Source organism: Leopardus geoffroyi, chromosome A3 (assembly GCF_018350155.1).
Source record: "Leopardus geoffroyi isolate Oge1 chromosome A3, O.geoffroyi_Oge1_pat1.0, whole genome shotgun sequence".
Classification (NCBI taxonomy): Eukaryota; Metazoa; Chordata; class Mammalia; order Carnivora; family Felidae; genus Leopardus; species Leopardus geoffroyi.
In genome coordinates, this window is record NC_059336.1 from 21,457,287 (window position 1) to 21,477,805 (window position 20,519).

The following is a 20,519-nucleotide window of genomic DNA, read 5'->3' on the forward strand; positions in this document are numbered from 1 at the left end:
GGCTGATGCCCAGGTCGGTGCGCGCCTCACCCGGCGGGGGGGGGCCTGGCCCCGCCCATCTGTGCAGCGGGAGCTGCGGGGTTGCGAGGACGGAGGGGAGCAGGGGAGCGGTCGGAAAGGCGGCGGGCGGCCCAGCTCCTCTTGGCAGCCGAGGCCCTGGCCGGGAGGGGGGCGCCTGCCTGTCATCCCGCGCGGCGGGCGGGGCGCGGGCTGGGCGCCGGCACAAAAGGGCTGCCGTCGCGCCGCCCCGTCCCACGCGGGGAGCAGCGCTCCGACCCGCCCCTGCGGCCGCCGGCGGCCCCCGCTCGCCTCGCCCTGCCGCCAGTCTCCTCTGGCCCGCCGCCTCTCTCTGGCTCTCTCCCTGGGTCCCCGGCCTCCCCTGCCCCTCCCGGCCAGCCCGCTCCGCTCGCTCCAGGGCTAGGTGGGGGCTGGGGCTGCGCACCGAACAGACGGACCCGCGGACCGACTGACCCGGCACCAGCTACGGGAGAAGCCCGTCATCATGGTAACGCCTGCCAAGGCCTGGACCACCTGGCGCTGTCCCCTTTTGGTGGGGGTATCAGGGCAGACCCCGACCTTTTATACTATGACCCTCAGCACCTCACCACCGGTCCGTGTTAACTGGTCGCGGGGCGGGGCGGGGGGGGGTTGTTGGGAGGGAGGTGGGCTGGCGGTGCCAGGTACCCCCCTTCTGGCCACGTCCTCTCTCCTCTCTGGGCCCCGTCGATCCAGGCGTGAAGTGGATGGATAAGATTGGATGAGTTGGGAACTTCTGATGTCGCCCCATCGCAGGCACAGATCAGAGCTGAACTCCAGCCCTTGGGCCTTGGGTGAAACAGGGGGTGCTGTTGTTGCATTTTAGACTTGGGGTGGAGGGTCGGGTATGCCCAGTGTCCCCGCACAGGGTTTGGATGGAGAGGGGGGTTAAAGGCCCTTCCCAGTCCCACAGAGCTGGGCAAGGTGGGTTAAGGGTGCCCAGGGGAGAGGAGGGAGCTGCTCACCAAAATTTGGGGTGCTCTTGCCACTTGAGAGTCAGGGCAGGAAAGTCAGATGTGTACATAGTCCTGACATGAGGTGGCCCCGTGGGAATCGGGTGGGGAGGTAGGCCGAGGAGGAGGGCAGGGGGAGGGCAATACCTCCACACTGCGGCTTCCTCAGCTGGCACCTCGATAAGGTTGGGATGCTCTGGGAGGTGTGTGTGTGTGTGTGTGTGTGTGTGTACCTCACGCATGCCAGTATCTGGGAACAGGGGATGAAAGAAAAGTCTGTTTTCAGGGAATCCCAGCCCAGCCCTGAACAGGCCTCGGAGCCCCGGGCGGATTCATGGGAGCCGTGGGGATTTGGAAAAGTGCTCTGAAGACAGGCCGAGGCTTTAACCTCTTAGCTGTGATCGAGCGTGTCAGATTGGTGTGGACTTTCACTGGGTGCACGTTCACACGTGGACTCCTATTTAGAGACATGTGTGCACCAGGCTGAGCACACCAAAACGCGTTCCACTGACCTACGTGGCCGAACCCACGCGCCCTCTCGCACACACAAGCCTTACCTATCTGCTCTCTCTACCGCTGAAATATGGGCACACACCGGCGTGCGTGCCGCAGACCTATTGCAAAACCAGGCTGCTAAATCCACACGCCCGCAGGACAGGTGGATTGGCACATCGCTCTTGGAGCTGTTTGACGGTAACCTTCATACGCTAATGGGTATTCACCTCTCACCACAGGCAAGGTCCTGTGCTGTGGGATTTGTGTGCAGGAGCTCGCGTAGCTCACACCAGCTCTAAGAATACACCTGCTGGTATCTCCACCCCCACAGATGGGGACCTGAAGCTCTGGGAGCTCCCGTGGCTGCCCAAGGTCACCCAGCCAGAAAGCAGGAGGTAGGATAGCCTGAATTCTGAACATGCATTCAGCTGTCACGGCCACCCCAGAGCCACACCTGCACCAAGCAGTGTTTGCTAAGCTTTACCTAGTTTTGGACCTAACTCTGTGATTACTTTTTTAAAATCCAGAAATTCCTTGCTGAACGCCAGACTCTCAGATCAAGAGTCAGGCCTTGGGGGGGGGGGGTGCTCCTTGAAAAGGTTTAGCAACTCCTTCCTGAATAGGAATGACGGACAGATTTTTCTCCCACCACCCACCTACCTCTCTGCTCTCACCTCTGTACTTCAGCTGCTCTGACATTGGTTCAGAGCCTCGTATGCTTCAAGCTCCCTCCCGCCACAGGGCCTTTGCATATGCCGTGCCTGCTGGGTGTCACCCCTTCACCTAAAGAATTCTTATCCCTCCTATAAATCTCCACCCCAATATCGTGTCCTCAGGCAAGTCCCACTCTAGCATGCCATGTATCTTTCCTTCGTGGCCCCATCACAGTTGTCCTTTTCATGGGACGATTTGATTAAAGGCTATGTAGTGTTCTGAAGCAGCCCAGTGTCAAAGCACCTTATGGCAGAGGGGCTTCGGGCTTGTCCAGGTTCATGTTCCCGAAATTTTAGTATCATCATGAAATTTTTTGCATCTTCTCTTACTGGATAAGGTATTAGAAAGAAATAACGCAATCTACTATTTATTCTTTGCTTACCATTTCTCTCTGAATCAACTCACTTTATAAACGTAAAGATATATTTAAACAAGACATTTTATATCAAGACCATGAAAAATCTGTATCCATTGTCATCAATACAAAGTCACTATAAAAATGTATACCATGAAGGCGAATTTGTATCCGTCAGTTGTGGCCGGAAGGGGTCGGCTGTGGATGATTCCAAGCCAGGGGGCTGCTTTCTTTTTGTTAAAAGGAATAATCGCTGAGTGTCTGGGAGGTATTTTAAGATATACCGGCACTGAACGGAGACCGTCTCTTTGGTGTTACCATGAGGACCGGATGAGACTTGGGGTAACTTTCTTTCTGTGGTTTCACATAGAGCTCACGTCCTCCCCAACTCATCTTGTGGTTACCTGCCATCCTATCCCAAGCTTTGAGAAAAGCCGGTTGAATCCAATTGAATTCATTTAACATTGCCAAAGTACTTACCTCATGGCGATCCCCCGAGGTGCCGGGCCCTGTGTAAGGACCCGAATGAGAGAAGACGAAGCCCTGGGCCCTGGCCTGGGGTTACAGTGCCCACTCACTGAGATTTCCAGGCTGGGTGATGGGCGGTGGGAGTTCCTCTCTTTGCCTAGAAGCAGAAGTGTCATAAAAGAGAGATGCGGGTTGCGTGGGTCTCTGAGGGGTGGGAAGGAGCTCACCCGATCCAGGGAGGGACGCAACACGAGTTCAGGCAGTGCTTTCAAAGTGGGGCACCTGCCATGGGTCCCAGGGCGGGGGGGGGGGGGGGGGGGGGGGGGGAGGGGGGAGGGGGGAGGGGGGAGGGGGAGACTTTGGCTACACATTTATTGTTCTACAATTTTTCGGCTTAGTGTTAGGAAGGTAATTTAAGCAGCACAGACCCGTGATAATAAATAAAAATCAGTGGATTGAAGGGGCGCCTGGGTGGCGCAGTCGGTTAAGCGTCCGACTTCAGCCAGGTCACGATCTCGCGGTCCGTGAGTTCGAGCCCCGCGTCGGGCTCTGGGCTGATGGCTCGGAGCCTGGAGCCTGTTTCCGATTCTGTGTCTCCCTCTCTCTCTGCCCCTCCCCCATTCATGCTCTGCCTCTCTCTGTCCCAAAAATAAATAAACGTTGAAAAAAAAAAAATTTAAAAATAAAAAAAAAAAAAAATCAGTGGATTGAAGTCGGAAACAAATTGGCCGAAAAGACAAATGTGAAGTAAGCAACAGTCCATATCAAGTAAAATAAATTAGGGTATGTAAACCGCAAGCAAAACTCATGTGCGAGGCGCACGGGTGACTGGGAAACCCCGGGCCAGGGTGTCAGGTGTGTTAGGAGAAGCAGGAAAGGTGGGCTGGTGTGGACCGATGGCCGCTATTGGCAGGCTGAGTTGTTAAGACGGTGGGGAGCCACTCAAGACTGTTGAGCAGTGAGGGTCACAACCGGGTCTGTGTGTTAAAAGGCCATCGTAGTGGCCAAAGGAGAGCCTGGCCTGGTGGGAGGGAGCAGGGGAAGGGGCAGAGGAGCTGGTGGTGATGTGAGCGTGTCGATACCCCAACCCTACCATTTGCTGGTGGTAGAGAGCCTTGGGCTCAGTTTCGTAACCTATGGAATGGGAATAATAATACGTATCCCACAGAATTATTGGGAAGAGGAAATCAAATAATGTTAACAAAAGGGGGCGCCTGCGTGGCTCAGTCGGTGAAGCGTCCGACTTCGGCTCAGGTCATGCTCTCACGGTCCGTGAGTTCAAGCCCCGAGTCAGGCTCTGTGCTGACAGCTGGGAGCCCGGAGCCTGCTTGGGATTCTGTGTCTCCCTCTCTCTCTGCCCCTCCTCTGCTCTCACTCTGTGTGGCTCTGTCTCAAAAGAAATAAACATTAAAAAAAAAAATTAATGTTAATAAGAGAATGGAAAACGCTTAGGATAAAACCCGATACAGAAGCTTGCTCAGTAAACAGCTCTAGTCATAAGTGCTATTATCATGATGTTTTCTGGGTGGCAGACGGTGAGCCCCAAAGCAAAGGCCAAGGGGACGGGGAGCGAAAAGAACAAACACAACACGAAGCCCCAGACAGGTGAAGGGACTTGCTCAAGGTTACCCACAAGACGACACATGACAGCACCTACTCGCTTCTCAGTTCACTGCATCTGGGCTGCTTTTCCAGTTTCTGAAAGTTTTTTGTTTTTGTTTTTTTTTTAATGAGGAGCCAATTCTCACTCCTACCTCCACCCACACACAAATACAAGGGATTTAAAGCAGGAGAAGTTTTAGTTGGACATGATCAACCACTTCCTGGCAGCCAGGGCAGCAGAACCCTGGTTTCGGGACCTCCAGCCTGGAGAAGTTCAAGGGCAGAGTCCCCGAGCGTTGAGCCTGGCGGCCACAAGCTGATACCCACTGGGCTGTAGCTGACTCACAGACGTATTTGGCTTGGCTAACCTTTAAAACATTGGGAGGCTTTACTAAAATATCAGCAGATCCGGCAACGCGGGGCCAAGGCAAGGCTGGGCAGGAGCTGATGAGGTGGGGCATGTGTCCCAGGCCCCATGACTCCCTACTGCTTCCCGGACACTGAGGTTGACTGTGAAGGGCCACTCACCGAGGGACCGGAGGGGTGATTTTCTCACACTTGGTCTACTTCTGTCTTCCCTGTCACCTGTCGGTCCCCTGTGGGCATTTGTGTCTGTGGCTGGTGGTGTAGACTCTTCCTGGGCTGACTACAGAGATGGAGAAGGGTCTTCTCGAACTTTCCCACCAACTGAGGATTACGTGGGTCCCATTTAGAAACCACGTCCCAGCTCCAGACCTTCTGGAGTCCGATCACAGCTTGAATTCTAGAATGGCCCCAACTGGAAGGACCCTTAGAGATAGATAAGCCCAATGCCCCCATTTTACAGACGGGGGAATTGAGGCCATGGTCACCCCATGAATCAGGGGTGGAATGTCACCTTCCCTAGATGTTTCTGCCACAGAGGACAGTAGGGGATGACAGCAGCCCTGGGACACTGCGTGCCTCAGCTTTTCCCAGCTAGGAGGTGCTGATGCTAAGTGATGCGAAAACGCTTTGTATCTTGCGGTAGATGGGTAAATCTGGGCCTTTAAGAAGAGTTCAGCACACATCTCAGAAAGCCCAGCTAACAACATCTGGTGAGACCATTTAAAAAGGGAACAGGCCTTAAAAACACACGCAATTCCACTTTTATTTTTCCCCCTTGATTATAAAAGCTACCCAGGCTGGTTACAGAACGTTCGGAAAATCCAGCAAACTATGAAGAAAATTAAAACGGTGCCTTACGAGGCCCCTGCCCCTCACAGCGCTCAGGGGTGACTATAGTTAACACTTTATTTCATGGCCTCTTGGCTTACACACGTTTTTACGCAACGGAGATCACACTGCATGGGAATTTTTCTTTTAAAAACTCTCAACAGTCGGAAGACTAGTTACCTTCGGGGTGAGGGCCATGCCGGGGAGGGAGCCGTTTTCTGGGCTGGTGAGATCCTGTGCGTTGACCTGGGTAGTGGTCACAGGGATATGCACGTAGGTAAAGATGCATCGACCTTGTTTATTGTACTGTAAAGTAATAATGGAGGCTCCTTGCAAGAGGCTGACACAGAATTCTAGAAACCTCTTTCCTCCCCGCTCCTCTCATACCCAGAGGGAACCACTGGGGACAGACACTTTTCTATGTGGCCTTGAGCTCCATACCAGGTTCCCCGAGTCCACCCAGAAGGCCCCTGCACGTCACACATAGTTCTGCGCCCCCCCCCCCCCCCAACAGGGGGCTCCTTGTCTCCTGCCTGGGAGGGGCTGGAGGGCTGAGGACAGACAGCTCTGGCTTGTCTCACCTTCTCCCTTTCCAGCTTCACGCTGGCTTCTGCCGAGGAACAGTTAAAGGCCCAGCCTGGCTACACTCACTGGGAAGGAATGGAAACACATCGATTAAGTTTCACGGAAATCATTTTGAGGGGCCCGCGTCTGGCCAACGGTGTTTGGGTTCCTGCGGTCCCGGGCAGGGCTGCCCGAGTGATTCTGAGGGGAGAGTGGCCAGCTTTCCTTCCTGCAGGCTCCTGGGCTCGTTATCCGGTACTTGGACGGCTTATGACGCCCTGGGGTGCGGGCCCGTAGCAGGTAAAGCTCTGGCCAAGAGCTTGGAGCCCCATTAACTTGGAACATTCTTGTTTTTTACTGGCCGCCCCTTAAACGGTTACAGCGTGTGGCCAGTGAGCCAATTTGCGAAAGCCAAAGGCGTCCCATCTGTGTGCTTTAGTGTGCGAGAAGTAAACAGCTTCTTCTTCGGGCCCCGCTTGAAACACTGGAAGACAGGCAGCTGGGAAGGCCGCCCCAAAGGCTGGTGGCTGCTCGTGGCCCCAAGACAGGCAAGGCACTGGGGCAGGGGAAGAGAGCGCACCGGACTGGCCAAGGCTGCGTTGGATGCTGGCTCTGCCTTTCCCCTCCTCTCTGCGACCTTGGACAAGATCAGCTTTGGCTTCTTTATCTGCAAAGTGGGATGTTCCTTCCCTGCTCCAGTCCGGTCATGTGGGGAAGCAAGAGAATGTGAGCACAGGGCCTGGTGCCCAGCCGGTGCCTGGAAGCTGTTGTTGTTCTTGGGGTAACGGTAGTGGGTTCAGGAAGGGATCAAGAGGGGGCCTTGTCTTCACACAGAGGCGGGGACTCTAGGCTGGTGTGACAGGAGCAGTAAAAATAAAAAACAGGCGGTCGTACCTTTTCCATTTCGTGGGACCCCTACATCCGTCATCGCCCCGGCACCTGCAGAACAATCATCGGAGCAAGATAGGATAATTCTAGAATCCCCGTTTATAGATGGGGAAACTGAGGCATGTCATGGCAGAGATGGTTTAGTTTGCTGTTGCCCAGAGGTTGGCATGCAGGCCATGGTTGGGCCACACGCTGTCACGGACTGGAGCGAAATAACGCGGGGGACCATGTGCTGGGAGACTCGGTCCCTTTGAACTTCCCTCTGATCTTCTGAGGACCCCCAGCGAAAAGCCCCCTCTCACGATAAGATGTCTTTACCATTACCACCTTTCTAACGCAAAGAGAACCTTAATGAGCCTTCAGGAGGTGACCAGATGTCCTAGAAGTTCATTTGGAAAATGTATTTGTTCTCATTGCTTACTTGTTCTTCTAAAAAGTAATTTATTTTTGTAGAACGAGAACAGTAAAGATGGGATATATTTTACATAACAGATGCGTATTTGTTATATAGTTATAGAGTACATTATTTATGTAACTATATACTGACACAAGGTATATCCTATAGCTCTCTAGTAAGTATAGATAATAAATACAAATGGAATAATGTAAAAACCACCCAAAGCCTCGTTGGCTTATTTTCGGAGTTCCATTCTATTTATGACAGTTGATGCTGAGTTTTTCCTTTTAACACGATGACAGCCCTGGTAATGGCCAGAAACATGGCGGCAATGGCTGTGGCTGAATGGGCACCTGCAAAGCGCTAGGCCTGTGCAGAGACCCTGCGTGTCCCATCTCATTCTGTCTCGCTCAGCTCTTTAAGGCAGGTACGATCACAGGCTCCCATTTCCCGGAAGTTGAAGCGGAGAGGGCTCAGCAGCTTGCAAGGTCCCATCACCAGGAAGTGGCAAGAGCCGGGATTTGAACTCGGGCAGGCCGGCTGCATTCTCATAACCAGTATGGAGGCATTTAGAATGCAATTATGTAAGCTTTTAAAAAGTGAATGGATTTGCAAACACAACAAACAGACAAACCAGTAAGCGCCCATAATGCAAATGGTACTTGGAGATGCTAAAATTCGTGATGATGCCAGTGAATGATTAAATTTCCAAAACCAAGATGAAACAAACCTAGCCCAATGCAATGTGCACAGGAGAAAAGAGGCCCAGAGAGGGAAGGCATCTACTCAAGGCGGCACAGTGAAGGGGAACCCAGGAAAGGGAGTGCCCCGAGACAGGCTGGGTGGAGTGGGAGGGCATGTGGCCGGGCTTACCTGACTTAGTGTGTGTGTGTGTGTTCACCGATGTCAGACGGGGTCCTCTAACTCTGGGTCCCCATTCCCACTGCCGTCCTCATGATTGCATGGGTGAGGGGGTAACTGTTAGGGTTTGGCCTTGCTTTGGAGGGGAAGAGCATTAGGAGAGGTCGCCAGGCCAGAGGAGCCTTTCCTTACTCTGCCAAATCGAAGACGTCCCCCTCCCCCCTTACCTGGCCCCTCAGTGTGAAAATAGCCCTTCCTGGGCACCCGCAGTTTTGTCATCAAGTGCCTGCCTGCAATACATCATCCCCGTTGGGTTTCTGCCACGTCGGGGGCAAGACCCTCCTTCCTTCAGAATGGGGGTTGCAGACATTCATTCATTCCTCCTGCAGAGAGTAATGGGGGCCCTACGCTGTGTGGGTGCTGGGGACAGAACGGTGACAGGGACATTTGTCCAAATGCCATGGGCTAGCGTCCCTGCTTTACAGCCTCCTGGCATTGGACTCTTACTGAGGTAGAGCAGTGCCATGTTTCTCCTCCTCAAAGTCCCTGTTTAATCTCCCCGATTCAAGGGACCTCATTTGTTAAAAAAAAAAAAAAAAAAAAAAAAAAAAAGTGATTTTTGTGTCTTAAATAAGCTCCTTTGTGCGGGAATCTTATTTACTCTCATCTTCCCTTACATCCCTCCGTGACAGATGGACCCAGAGCTTGCAATCAGTCTGGGCCACCCAGCCTGGCTTCCATTAGGCTTTTTAAGACTTGAAAACCATAACCCATGCGTTCTGTTACTACACTTGGTCAGAAACCTCTGGTCTTGTCCAAGCTGTTTTTACAGATGGAAAACGTTGTGGTTCAGAGGTTCAGAGAGGGACATTTTGTTTGTCTTTCCACAACATCGACTCAGCCCCTATGTTGGCCCAGGCCCTGTGCTAGGAATGGGAGACCCCAGATGAAGAGAAGCCAGTGCCTGCTCTGGTAGTTTCTGTCGCTGCTGAGGGTGGTCACAGACTCGGTAGCTTAAAGCAACACACAGTTATTGCCTCGCGGTTCTGTAGATCGGAAGTCCAACGCGGGGCTCGCTGGGCTTAAATTGAGGGGTCGGCAAGCTGCATTCTTTCCAGGAGACTCCAAAGGAGAGTCAGCTCGCCTTTCCCAGCATCTAGGGGCAGCCTGCATTCCTTGGCCCGTCCTCCGTTTTTAAAGCCAGAGACATCACATCTCTCGGATCCTTCTTTCATCACATTCCCCCCCTGACGCTCACCTCTCCGGTACCTCTCCCACTTTGGAGGACCCTTGCGATTGCGTGAGGCCCACCTGGAAAACCCAGGAAACCGTCCCTATTTTAAGGCCAGTTGATTGGCGATGATGATTTTATCTGAAGCTTCAATTCCTCTTTGCCTTATGAGGTAGCATATTGACAGGTTTTGGAGATTAGGTCACGGGCACCTTTGCGGGGGGCATTATTCTGCTTACCTTTCCCATCCTCAGGGAGTCTAGAGTCCTTGAGGGGGATGACAATCAGGGTGGAAACTGTTATGATAGGGGCACCATCGAAGCCCAGGAAAGGGGGCGCCTGACTCGGGTGGTGTGGGAGAAGGAAGTCAGAGAAAATCCCACGGAACAGATGAGGGCTGACCCAAATCTTGACGGGTGAGTTAGCCAGGTGGGGAGGGAGTGGAAGTGGAAGGCATCCCAGGAGGAAGGTACAGCATGTGCAAAGGCCCAGAGGTGAGTGAGAGAATGCACTGTGGCTGAGGCATGAGAGAGGCAGAGAGGCTGGGCGGGGAGGGGGTGGGGAGGCTGAGTATGGGATGCCAAGATCACAGGGGACCTGAATGCCTGGAGGCCAGTGCTTTCCTGAAGGCCGTGGGGAGGGAGCCTTTGAGGGTTTTGAGCATGTTACATCCGTGATCAGCTTTGCATTTGAGGAAGTCACTGTGTCGTTCTGGTCTAGCATGGTTGGAAGTGAAGCAGCCTAGAGATTGGACGGCAATGAGGAGGGGATTGAGTGGGACAGCCAGAGGCCTGAGTCAGGGCGGGCACAGGGCAACAGGGTTGAGTGGGCAAGTTGGTGAACTCTGGAGGTGAGACAGTTATAGGACATGGCTGAGGATTGTGTGTGACTAGAGGAGGCAAGAGGAGGGGCGGGATGATGAGCAGAGTTCTGGGAGTCTGAGTGGACCGTGGGGCCATCACTGAGGTAGGGACATGGGGGAAGGGTAGGTTTAGGGAGGTATTGAGTTGGGTTTGACGTGTTGATGATCTGTGCCCGATGGACGTCTAGGGGAGGCATCCAGGAGGCACCTGGTTATGTGAGTCTGGATATAGGAACTCACGAGGCAGCTACGGTAACTTCCATTCATCAGTTACCGCTGTGTAACAAACCACCCCGACACTCAGTGGTAAAAAGCAACAATTATTTATTATCACTCACGCACCCGCATGCTGACGCACCTGCGTGTCGACTGCAGGTTGGGCTTCACTGACCGCTCGGCTTCAGACAAGGTCTGCAGGTCTGTCAGGTGGTGGGACTTACGGACGCTGAGCTCCCCTTTCCTTCGGGCCCTGACCTGAATCCCCCCTTACTCTTCCTCCACTCTGCCTTGAGCCTGTGGGTGACATTTGAGCAAAGACCTGCGGGAGGTGAGGGAGTGAGGATGTCTCGAGGAAGAGTATTCTAGGCAGGGGGAGCAGCCGGTGCAAAGGCCCTGAGGTGGAACGGTGCCCGCTGTGTTTGAGGAACAGGAAAGAAGGCCAGTGTGGCTGGAGGGCATGATTGAGGGGTGCAGGGGAGGTCAGGGGCCTCGGTCGTATGGGGCCCGGAAGGCCATGGTAAGCGGCCACTACCCTTATGATTGCTGCCACTGTCACTTTTCACACTCTCCTCCTATCCCCTACAGGACCCCCCGTCCCTGGACACAGCCATTCAGCACGCCCTGGCAGGCCTCTATCCCCCTTTTGAGGCCACAGCGCCCACCATCCTGGGGCAGGTATTCCGTCTCCTGGATTCTGACTTCCAGGGGGATGGGCTGAGCTTCCTCCTGGATTTCCTCATTCCTGCCAAGCGCCTGTGTGAGCAAGTGCGTGAAGCAGCCTGTGTAAGTTGGAGGGGACAGTGGGGCCGGGGGACAAGCTCTCCCAGCACCGCGGGGCTGGCGCTGAGCAGAGAAGGAAGCGGGCCGGTGCGTGTCTTGTCTCAGAGCAAGAACTGAGGACACGGGATGGTTCTCCGGGTATCACTGCTCGCCCAAGGGAGACTTCAGCCCCCCAGTGGAACGGGAGGTTCATTTGACCCTCTGCTCTCTGGCGTCTAGGAGCCAATCACGCCTATGCTTTTATCCAGGAGGAAGTCCTGGATAAAAGACATCCCTGCGTGATGGCCCCTCGGAGCCTGCCCTGGGGCTGGCATTGTGGGCAACACCAGGCTGCCTTGGCCGAAGTGGGTCAGCTTCAGTGGAAATAGAGAATGTTCCAGATCTTTCCTGGAGCCCTTGAGGCCTCAGGACTCACTTTCTTCCCGGCAGACCCCTTTGAACCCAGATCTCAGGGAGGCCTCTCTAAGGCAAAGTGGAAAGAAAAGTGTTTTAGGTAGGTCTCATTGGCTGCAAATAACCCGTTCTTTACTCAGACCGGGACAAGGTAATCGGTCTCAGCCCCGAGTTGATGCACCAATCAAATGCCTTAAGGGGTTTCTGTCTCTTGTCTCTGCTTCTCCTTGCTTGCCAACATCATTCTTTTTTTTTTTTTTTTTAATGCTTATTATTTATTTTTTAGAGGAAGAGAGAGAGACAGCATACAAGCAGGGGAGGGGCAGAGAGAGGGGGAGACACAGAATCCGAAGCAGGCTCCAGGCTCCGAGCTGTCAGCACGGAGTCCGACGCGGGGCTCGAACCCATGAACTGTGAGATCATGACCTGAGCCGAAGTCGGACGCTTAACTGACTGAGTCACCCAGGCGGCCCTTGCCAACATCATTCTTACAGGCTGTCCCCACACGCCTGGAGCCCAGGGCAGCTCTGGGTTCAAATCTTGTCCTGGGGAGGAGAAAGAACTTTTCCCCCACAACAGCAGATAGAAAAGTTGCAAGGAAGGATCCTGATTGGCCAGGCTTGGGTTCTATGTCCATCCCTGGGCCAATCACTGCAGCCAGAGAAATGGGATAGCAGGATTGGCCAGGCTTGAATCATACCCCTACATCTATGGTCAGACGTGGTGACTGTTGTCAGGGTGGGGACAGGCTGTTGGAGGCCACACCCAGGAACTTGTGCACACCCTCCACGGGGTTGCTCGGTCCCCTGCGGCTCCTGCCTCAGGAATCACTAAGAGGGTCCCAGAACTAGAGATGTCGGACCTGGAAGGAGACGGAGGCCATTCATCTCACGTGCTCAGGATGGCTCCTGGCACAGAGAAACAGTGAGGTACAGTCATGGTTACTGCAGAGGGAAGACTCCCCGAGCTTATGCTGCCGACTCCCACATATCCACCCCGACACTATTTCACGTACGTCCTTCCCCTCCTGACGCCTTCCCCGTGGCAAGCTTTAGAAACTCCCGCTTCCCTTTTCTGGTCATTAAAACTGCATTTTCATGGTCTCCTTCCCTGTTTCTCCCGGGAACAAGGGTCACAACGTTTTAATTTCTCTATTTTTAATGACAGGCGACTTTAATTATAATTATAGGTGACTCCCTATCACCTCCGAGCCAGGGGTGGGATCAATAGTTTGGTTTCAGGAGTCAGGTGCCCCAGGTTCAAATCCAGCCTCCGTCACTGTGGAGCTGGGGGGGGGGGGTCCGTGTCGCCTGTCTGAGCTTCACTTTCCTTAATGGGAAAGTGGGAATGTTAATAACACAGTCCCTACCTCACAGAGATGATGCATGCAGCTTAGCACAGAGCCTGGCGTGCAGTGAGTGCTTAGTAGCTGTTGGCCGTTTACTATCACACTCTCGCCTCTCTCCCTTGGAAGTAATGCGCCAGCTTCAGTCTGTCCTTGTAACCGCCAGCACCCAGAGGCAGCCAGCACCCTCAGATGAAGTCCCCTGGGGATTAGGGACAGACACAGGTGTCCGAGCCTCACGCCCCCTGAGCCTCAGTTTCCTCGTCTCTAAAGTGAGGACAGTGATGCCTCAACTCCCTGCCCCACTGAGTTACTGTGACGTTCAGATAAGACGATCATCACCATCATCTCTATGGTGCGTTGCCGTTTGCAAACTACGGCCGGGTTGTCTGGCCTCGTTCAATGGGACGGTGAGGGACAGCACGTTGTCAACAACAGAGCACTAAACGAAAGTGGTGGAGGAACTCACGGACTCATGGGGTTGATGGATGTGAAGTTTCCCCGAGGCAGCTGAATTTACAGTGTCACTGACGTGAACCGGCGTATCAACCTGGGGTACAAATACGGTCGGTTCTTGATACTTCCCCCAGTTCATAGTCCCAGGAAGCACCTGCTTCGTTAGTGGGAACGTCAGCGTCATCGTGTGGAGGTCTCCCCGCCCCGACACATCCAGATTACATAAGATTATCCGGGTTCTACTCAATCTGCAGGAATCCGACCCTTTTCCAAAAGCCAGGTAGCAAGAGACCTGTTGTCAGTCTGGCGGGGCTGTTGTTGCCACGTGGGGTCACTGCTGGACGCGGGTCCCGTGCCACCCAGTGGAGCGGTCCCACCAAGAGGGATCGTTGTGTTCAGAAGGGCTCCTGGATGCCCTGCTGTGTCTCTACAGAGAATTGCTGGCACCTTCTGTGTAAACAAAGCTTTTTTTTTCAGTTTTGCCTCACCTGCCACGTTGTTACCCAGGAAAGGGACATAAACAAGGAAGTAAGTAGATCATAAACCAGGAAACAATACACATTCAGGCCCAGAATAATGGAATGATTTTTTTCACAGTCATCCAGCAAGTTAGTGGCAGGGTCCGATTTCCTGACCTTTCTCTCAGCATTGTTTTGACCTCTCTGTAATCTCTTTCCCTAAAAATTAGAGAATGGTGGGGGGGTGGGGTGGGGGGTGGGGGGTGGAGGGGTTGGAACGCCTGGTGGCTCAGTGAGTTAAGCGTCTGACTTTGGCTCAGGTCACGATCTCACGGTTCGTGGATTTGAGCCCAGCATCTGGCTCTCTGCTGTCATTGCAAAGCCCACTTTGGATTCTCCGTCCCCCTCTCTCTCTGCCCCTCCCCTACTTGCACGCTCTCTCTCTGTCTCTCTTTCTCAAAAAGAACATTAAAAAAAATTATAGAATGGTATAAATGCAGTAAGTGACCGTGTTATTTTTTTTTTTTTCAAGTTTTGTTTGAGTGGGGGAGGAGCAGAGGGCGAGGGAGAGACAGAATCCCAAGCAAGCTCCGGGCTGTCAGCACAGAGCCTGACATGGGGCTCAATCTCACGAACTGTGAGATCATAACCTGAGCCAAAATCAAGAGTTGGATGCTTCACTGACTGAGCCACCCGGGGGCGTCCCTGGACTGTTTTATTTTATTTTATTTATTTTATTTTCTAAAAATGTTTTTATTTACTTTTGAGAGAGAGGGAGAGACCAAGGGGGGGAGGGGCAAAGAAGGAGGGAGACACAGAATCCGAGGCAGGCTCCAGGCTCTGAGCTGTCAGCACAGAGCCCGACGTGGGACTTGAACCCACCAACCCATGAGATCATAACCTGAGCCAAAATTGAGAGTTGGACGCTTCACCGACTGAGCCACCCAGGTGCCCTTAGACTGTTTTATTATTTTTTTTTAATTTTTTAATGTTTTTATTTATTTTTAAGACAGAAAGAGACAGAACATAGCAGGGGAGGGGCAGAGAGAGAGGGAGACACAGAATCCGAAACAGGCTCCAGGCTCTGAGCTGTCAGCATGGAGCCTGACGTGGGGCTCGAACTCATCAACCGTGAGATCATGACCTGAGCTGAAGTCGGACGCCTAACCGACTGAGCCACCCAGGCGCCCCCAGACTGTTTTATTTTTTAATTGAAAATTCCCACAATCTTTCAAAGGGCAAATGTCGAGAGGAGAGGAAATGAATGTTTGTTGAACATCCACTTAAGTAGTGTATACCAGGCATAGGGTTGTGGATTTTTGTTTTCACACACACACACACACACACACACACACACAATCTCACTTAATCCTCCTGCCAACCCAATCATATGATACATATTGTTATTCCTATTTGCAGATAGGAAAATTGAGGCTGGAAGCAGTTATATCATCTGTACGAAGTAGTGATTCAGACCTTGGAACGCACGTCTCCTGGCTCCAAAATGGAGGGCTCAGACTTGAGCGAGGTTGAGAGAGGTTTCAAATAGGTGGGGAGAAGGGACTGTGACCCGAGCAGAACGGTCTTCATGGGAAAGGCACCTGCTAACTGGTGCCTGCCACGCAGAGCTTTTCTCCCTTGGGCTAGTAGGCTAGCAAGCGTTTTCAAGGTCACGGCCGGGACTAGGGCGAGGCAAGAGAAGGCACCCACTCTCAGGTTTGTGTGACTTGCAAGAGACGGGCTGTCCTTAGGTGCTGCGCCTCTTAGAGGCCAGGCACCTCTCTTGCCCGACCTGCTCGAGTCCATCTGGGAGAGGGAAGGGAGCAGACCCGCGGGCAGGGGCAAGGTCTTTCAGGGCGGGGCTCTCTGACATCGCCCTTCTGTCCACAGGCCCCGTACTCACACTGCCTCTTCCTGCATGAGGGCTGGCCACTGTGCCTGCGAGATGAGGTCGTGGTGCACCTGGCCCCCCTCAACCCCCTCTTACTGCGCCAGGGAGACTTCTATCTCCAAGTGGAGCCCCAGGAGGAGCAGTCCGTCTGCATCATGGTCAAGTGCCTCTCCTTGGACCTCCGCACAGTGGACGCAAAGCCTGTTCCCGCGTCATCCTACCCTACACTCTTCACCCAAACGTGGCTGGAGGCCATCAACAGTGACTTTGAGGGAAGCCCTCTGCACAACTGCCTGGTAGCTTCTGAAGATGGGATTGCCCCTGTGCCCTGGACCAAGATTGCCAGCCCAGAGTTTGTGGATGACAGACCCCAAGCAGTGAACGTCCTCTCCCGGGCCTGGGGGTCCCTCGAGTTAGAGGCCCTCGATTTGAGCAGCCCTCCAGAGCCTCATCAGCCCAGGCCCTCAGGCAGCCAGGGGCTGCTTGCCCGGAGCTTGGCCAAGGGTAAGGGCAGGACATATGGGAACAAGTACCCAGGACTCATCAAGGTGGAACAAGCCAGGCCGGGGGAGGTGGCCTTTAGGATGGACGATGTGGCCAGCCAGGACTTAGAAGGAGACTATGTGGCCCTCCTGGAGAGCAGAGGAGGGCCTCCCAGTAGGGAAGTGGAGACGTCCAGTGGGTGTCCTTTGGGGGCACTGGAGGAACCATCCAGAACTAAGGAAATCCTGCTCTCTCAAAGGATGCCGCCCCTCTCAGGGGCCAGGGGGGGACCTTCCTTGGAAAAATGGGCTTGTGAGAAGCCAGCAAGCTCAGAAGAGGAGCCCTGCAGGTGGGGCTCGAGGAGAAAGGTCAACTATAAAGTTAACGCATCCACCCAGGACTCAGAACCCCAGCCCCAGGAGCCCTACCTCCGCGTCCTTGAGGAGCCACCGCCCTGTGCCTCTGGCCTTGAGGCAGGTGGTTCCTCCAAGATGCAGGAACCTCTGGGAAGCCCACAAAACATGGCGCAACTCAGGCCTGCACCAGAACGAGCGTCCTCCCTGCACCTGTGCTCGGCTTCCCCTCCTGCTGCTCCAGCCCCTGAAACCAAGTTGGAAGAGAGGGCCAAACAGGGGCACGGGAGACTTCCCAAGCCTGAGACTGGCCCCAGTCAGAATACCTCCTCTTCTACATCCCCTGCTTCTGGGCTCAGATTCTCCCTCTTGAAAGGGCAGAGGCAAGCCCCTGGGCCCCCAGAGAAAGCCTCCCTCCAGCCCGACAGGCCCTGGAAAGTCTTGCGTTCGCCCTCGTCTCCCACGACCAACCGAGCCAAGAGCGTGGGGAAAGGTAAGGTGTCCGCTCGCTCAGCCGGACGGGGGTGCTGTTCTCTGGATGTGACCAGGCGACAAGGTGGCGCGGGTCACCAGGGACGGAGCCCCTCTGAACTGGCTCAGTCTCGGGGATTTGGTGCACAGGTGGCATGTCGAGAGGTTTGAGGTCTCATGGGTCTGGAACTGGCTTGGGTTGAGTGGGCCTGAGTCCTCACCCAGCTGGGTCTGGGTGACCTTGATCAAGGGCTCCTTCTCTGTGCAGTGGGGGCCTCACCTGCCTCCCAGAGTCGTTTTGAGGTTCAAAGACACGCCAGAGGTAAGGAGCTTAGCACAACACTGGCCACCCAGTAGGAGATCAACAGCCGGAAGCTTCATCATCAGTCAGAAGGTGAAAGAGAAGACATTTCCTTTGGGAAAACCCAGAGGATTAATACCCTTTTCTTTGTTGTCGTTCATCCCCAGCTGGAAAGACTCAGACCGAAACATCTGGCCCGGCTGCTGACTCAGGCCCACTGACTGGGGAAAAGGCCGGCTTCCCAGAAGTCCCTCCGGAAAGAGAACCCCCTCTGGATGAGGAGCCCCCAGGGCCTGAGCCTAGGATTGGGGCTCTGAGTGTGGAGATCCTCCAGTCGAGGATGGCATGCCTGCCAGGTCTCGGGGTCGCAGGGCAGCTGGAGGTGAAGGGGAGGGTGCTGGTGGGGGGGGGTGGGGGAGGGGGGCTAGGGCGGCCTCTGAGCATCCTGATGCTGGTGGGTGTGGAGGAGACAGGGAAAGTCCTAGAGGCTTGTGTTCGGGGCCAAGCCTCTCTGAGACTCAGGTTCTTCATTTTTCCAGCGAAGGAGTTGGATTCTATGAAGCAATTTCTAGATACCCGTCCATCCAGCCAGCCATCCATCCATCCTACTTTCAGTGAGGCAGCCAGGTGTCTTAGGTCAGTTCCGTAGAAGCAGGGCCTGAGACAGAGCTCCTTGGGAAAGCGATTCGTTGAAGGTTGCTCTCAGGAGAAGGGGAGTGAGCGAAGCAGGACAGGGCAGGGGAGGAGCTAAGCAAGGATGTGGCCTGACCCCGTGAGGAGCATCAATTCATACCACAGAGCCGGTTCCATTTTAAGGTGTAGGGGGCTGGGCTTTTGTAGGCTTGGGTCCGTTGGTCACCACCCCAGGCTGATCCTGGGATGGGGGTGCATGATCCAGGATGCATGAATGATGCCTGAGCCCATGATCCAGTTCAGTTGGGGGCAATTCTCCAGAGAAGGGAACATCTGTGAGCCAGTACAGCCAACGGCCAACCGCCTCTGGGGGATGGGTAGTCTGGTCTGGCAAAGGGATCGGAGTGGGGTGTTACCAGCATCCAATACAGATGGTGTTATCACTCCTGTTTAATATTTATGCATCTTTGCAATAAATATTTTTTTAGTACCTGCCGTGTACAGCTAGGCTCTGGGCTTAGCACTGAGGACTCAGCAGGGAACAAGTCTGATGTGGGCTCTGCTCTCAAGAAGGCTATATTCTAGTGGTAGAGAAAATTCGACAGGTTTTTACAGCAGGTTATTACAACCCCGTGTAAACATATCGCAGCTGTGGGGCAGTACAGGGCTCTGTGGGAGGACAGATGCGCACCGTGGCCCAGGCTTGGGGTGGAGGAGAGGTCAGGGAGGAAGGAGGAAGCAATATAGAGCTCAGTCCTGTGGTATGAGTAGGTGTTATCCAGGTGAAGGGGTGGGAACAGTGTTCCAGACAAAAGCAGCAGAATGTGCAAATGTCTGGGGTTAAGAGAGACCACAGTGGTCTTTGGGACCTACTGTCTTGAAATTCTATTTTACCTTGTAGACTTCGGCATCTCCGCAGGATCCGGGACAGTGCTGTGTCTTTTCGAAGCTCCTAGGGGAGCACTGTCTGTCTTCTTCCTGGTCATCTTTGTTGAAGCCCATGCTGTTTTTTCCCCCATGTTAATTGCACACAAGGGATCTCACAGTCCTTTTAGGGCTGTCACATTCCAAGCGCTCAGATTTTATCCATCGAAGGGCCCTGCTCTGGGAGGTGGGAGACCATTCTAATTTCGGGTCTGTCAGCTTCCTGTGTGACCTGGGAGGAGTCACTTGCCCTCTCTGAGCCTCAGGCTCCTCCTTGTGTAATAGGAGAAGCAGCAGACAGGACCTGGCTCACCGTCACTCTTTCCACAATGACTCTTGTTGTAATTTTGGGACTTGCAGCATACACTGATGGGTCCCAAGTGCCTGGAGCAGGGTCTGGTACATTGTAGGTGCTCAAAAGGCATATGCCGAGTGAATGAATATTCTCCATGTAGATGCTCCTTCCAGTTCCTCCCTTGACCTCCTCGTCTTCGGTGATCTTGTCCTCGCTCCCCCCCAGGGACTCCTGCCACAGCCACCTCCGTAATTACACCATACTGCCCCTCTTCCCTGCTCCCCCATGGGCCCAATTTTAACTCTCTTTTGGTCCCCCAGGCCCTCAACCTGTCGGTCCGACCGCCTTCTCATTGTCCCTCCTCACCGCCACCCTGTGCTCACTCCTTCCCAGCGTAGATCCCAGGCTCATTACAATCTCTCCCTTTCGCTCACAGGCCCCTAGCCTCTCCCTGCCACCTGCCAGCTTCCCTGGATACATCCCGGCCCTCCATTAAGTCCAGCTCCCTGCCTGTTCCCGACCCGCACCCTCATAGCTGGACAAAGCCCGGGATTCACACCACAGCGCTGACCGGTGGCCCGTCAGACTAGTGACCGCTGGCCGGCCGTGGGGCCCTGTGGTGCTGTGGATCCCCTCACCTCCCGAGTCCTAAGTGAATTCCCCCACCGGCCTCATCGATGACTTTTTGCACTCCACTTCTCTGACCTTCCCCACTGCCTCCCTCAGCTTTCCTCTCAGCCCAGAACCTTCCTCTATCTCTCAATGAGCAAGGAGAAGCAACCCAAAGGAGGCTACAAACTCCTGCTGCCCCACGTAGCTACCTTCTGGCCTCTGCACAGCCAGCGTTCTAGAACAGGTGAGCCCTCGCCGGTGCTCCGCTGCTGCTCACCTACTTAG

General features: G+C 54.1%; 1 protein-coding gene across 2 annotated transcripts in view; it reads left to right on the forward strand.

The window, feature by feature from the left end:
- Positions 1-243: 243 nt before the first annotated feature.
- KIAA1755 (KIAA1755 ortholog) overlaps positions 244-20,519 on the forward strand; it is a 40,683-nt gene continuing 20,407 nt past the window's right edge. The window contains exons 1-4 of one of the 2 annotated variants that reach the window (XR_006703194.1): positions 244-505; positions 11,425-11,622; positions 16,162-17,491; positions 17,938-18,126. Coding sequence is in view for 1 of the 2 variants with exons in the window: in XM_045444632.1 (XP_045300588.1) it covers positions 503-505; positions 11,425-11,622; positions 16,162-17,491; positions 17,938-18,126 (1,720 nt within the window). In the remaining variant the exon portion in view is untranslated. The remainder of the gene's footprint in view (positions 506-11,424; positions 11,623-16,161; positions 17,492-17,937; positions 18,127-20,519) is intronic. The other variant, XM_045444632.1, reaches the window with a different exon arrangement.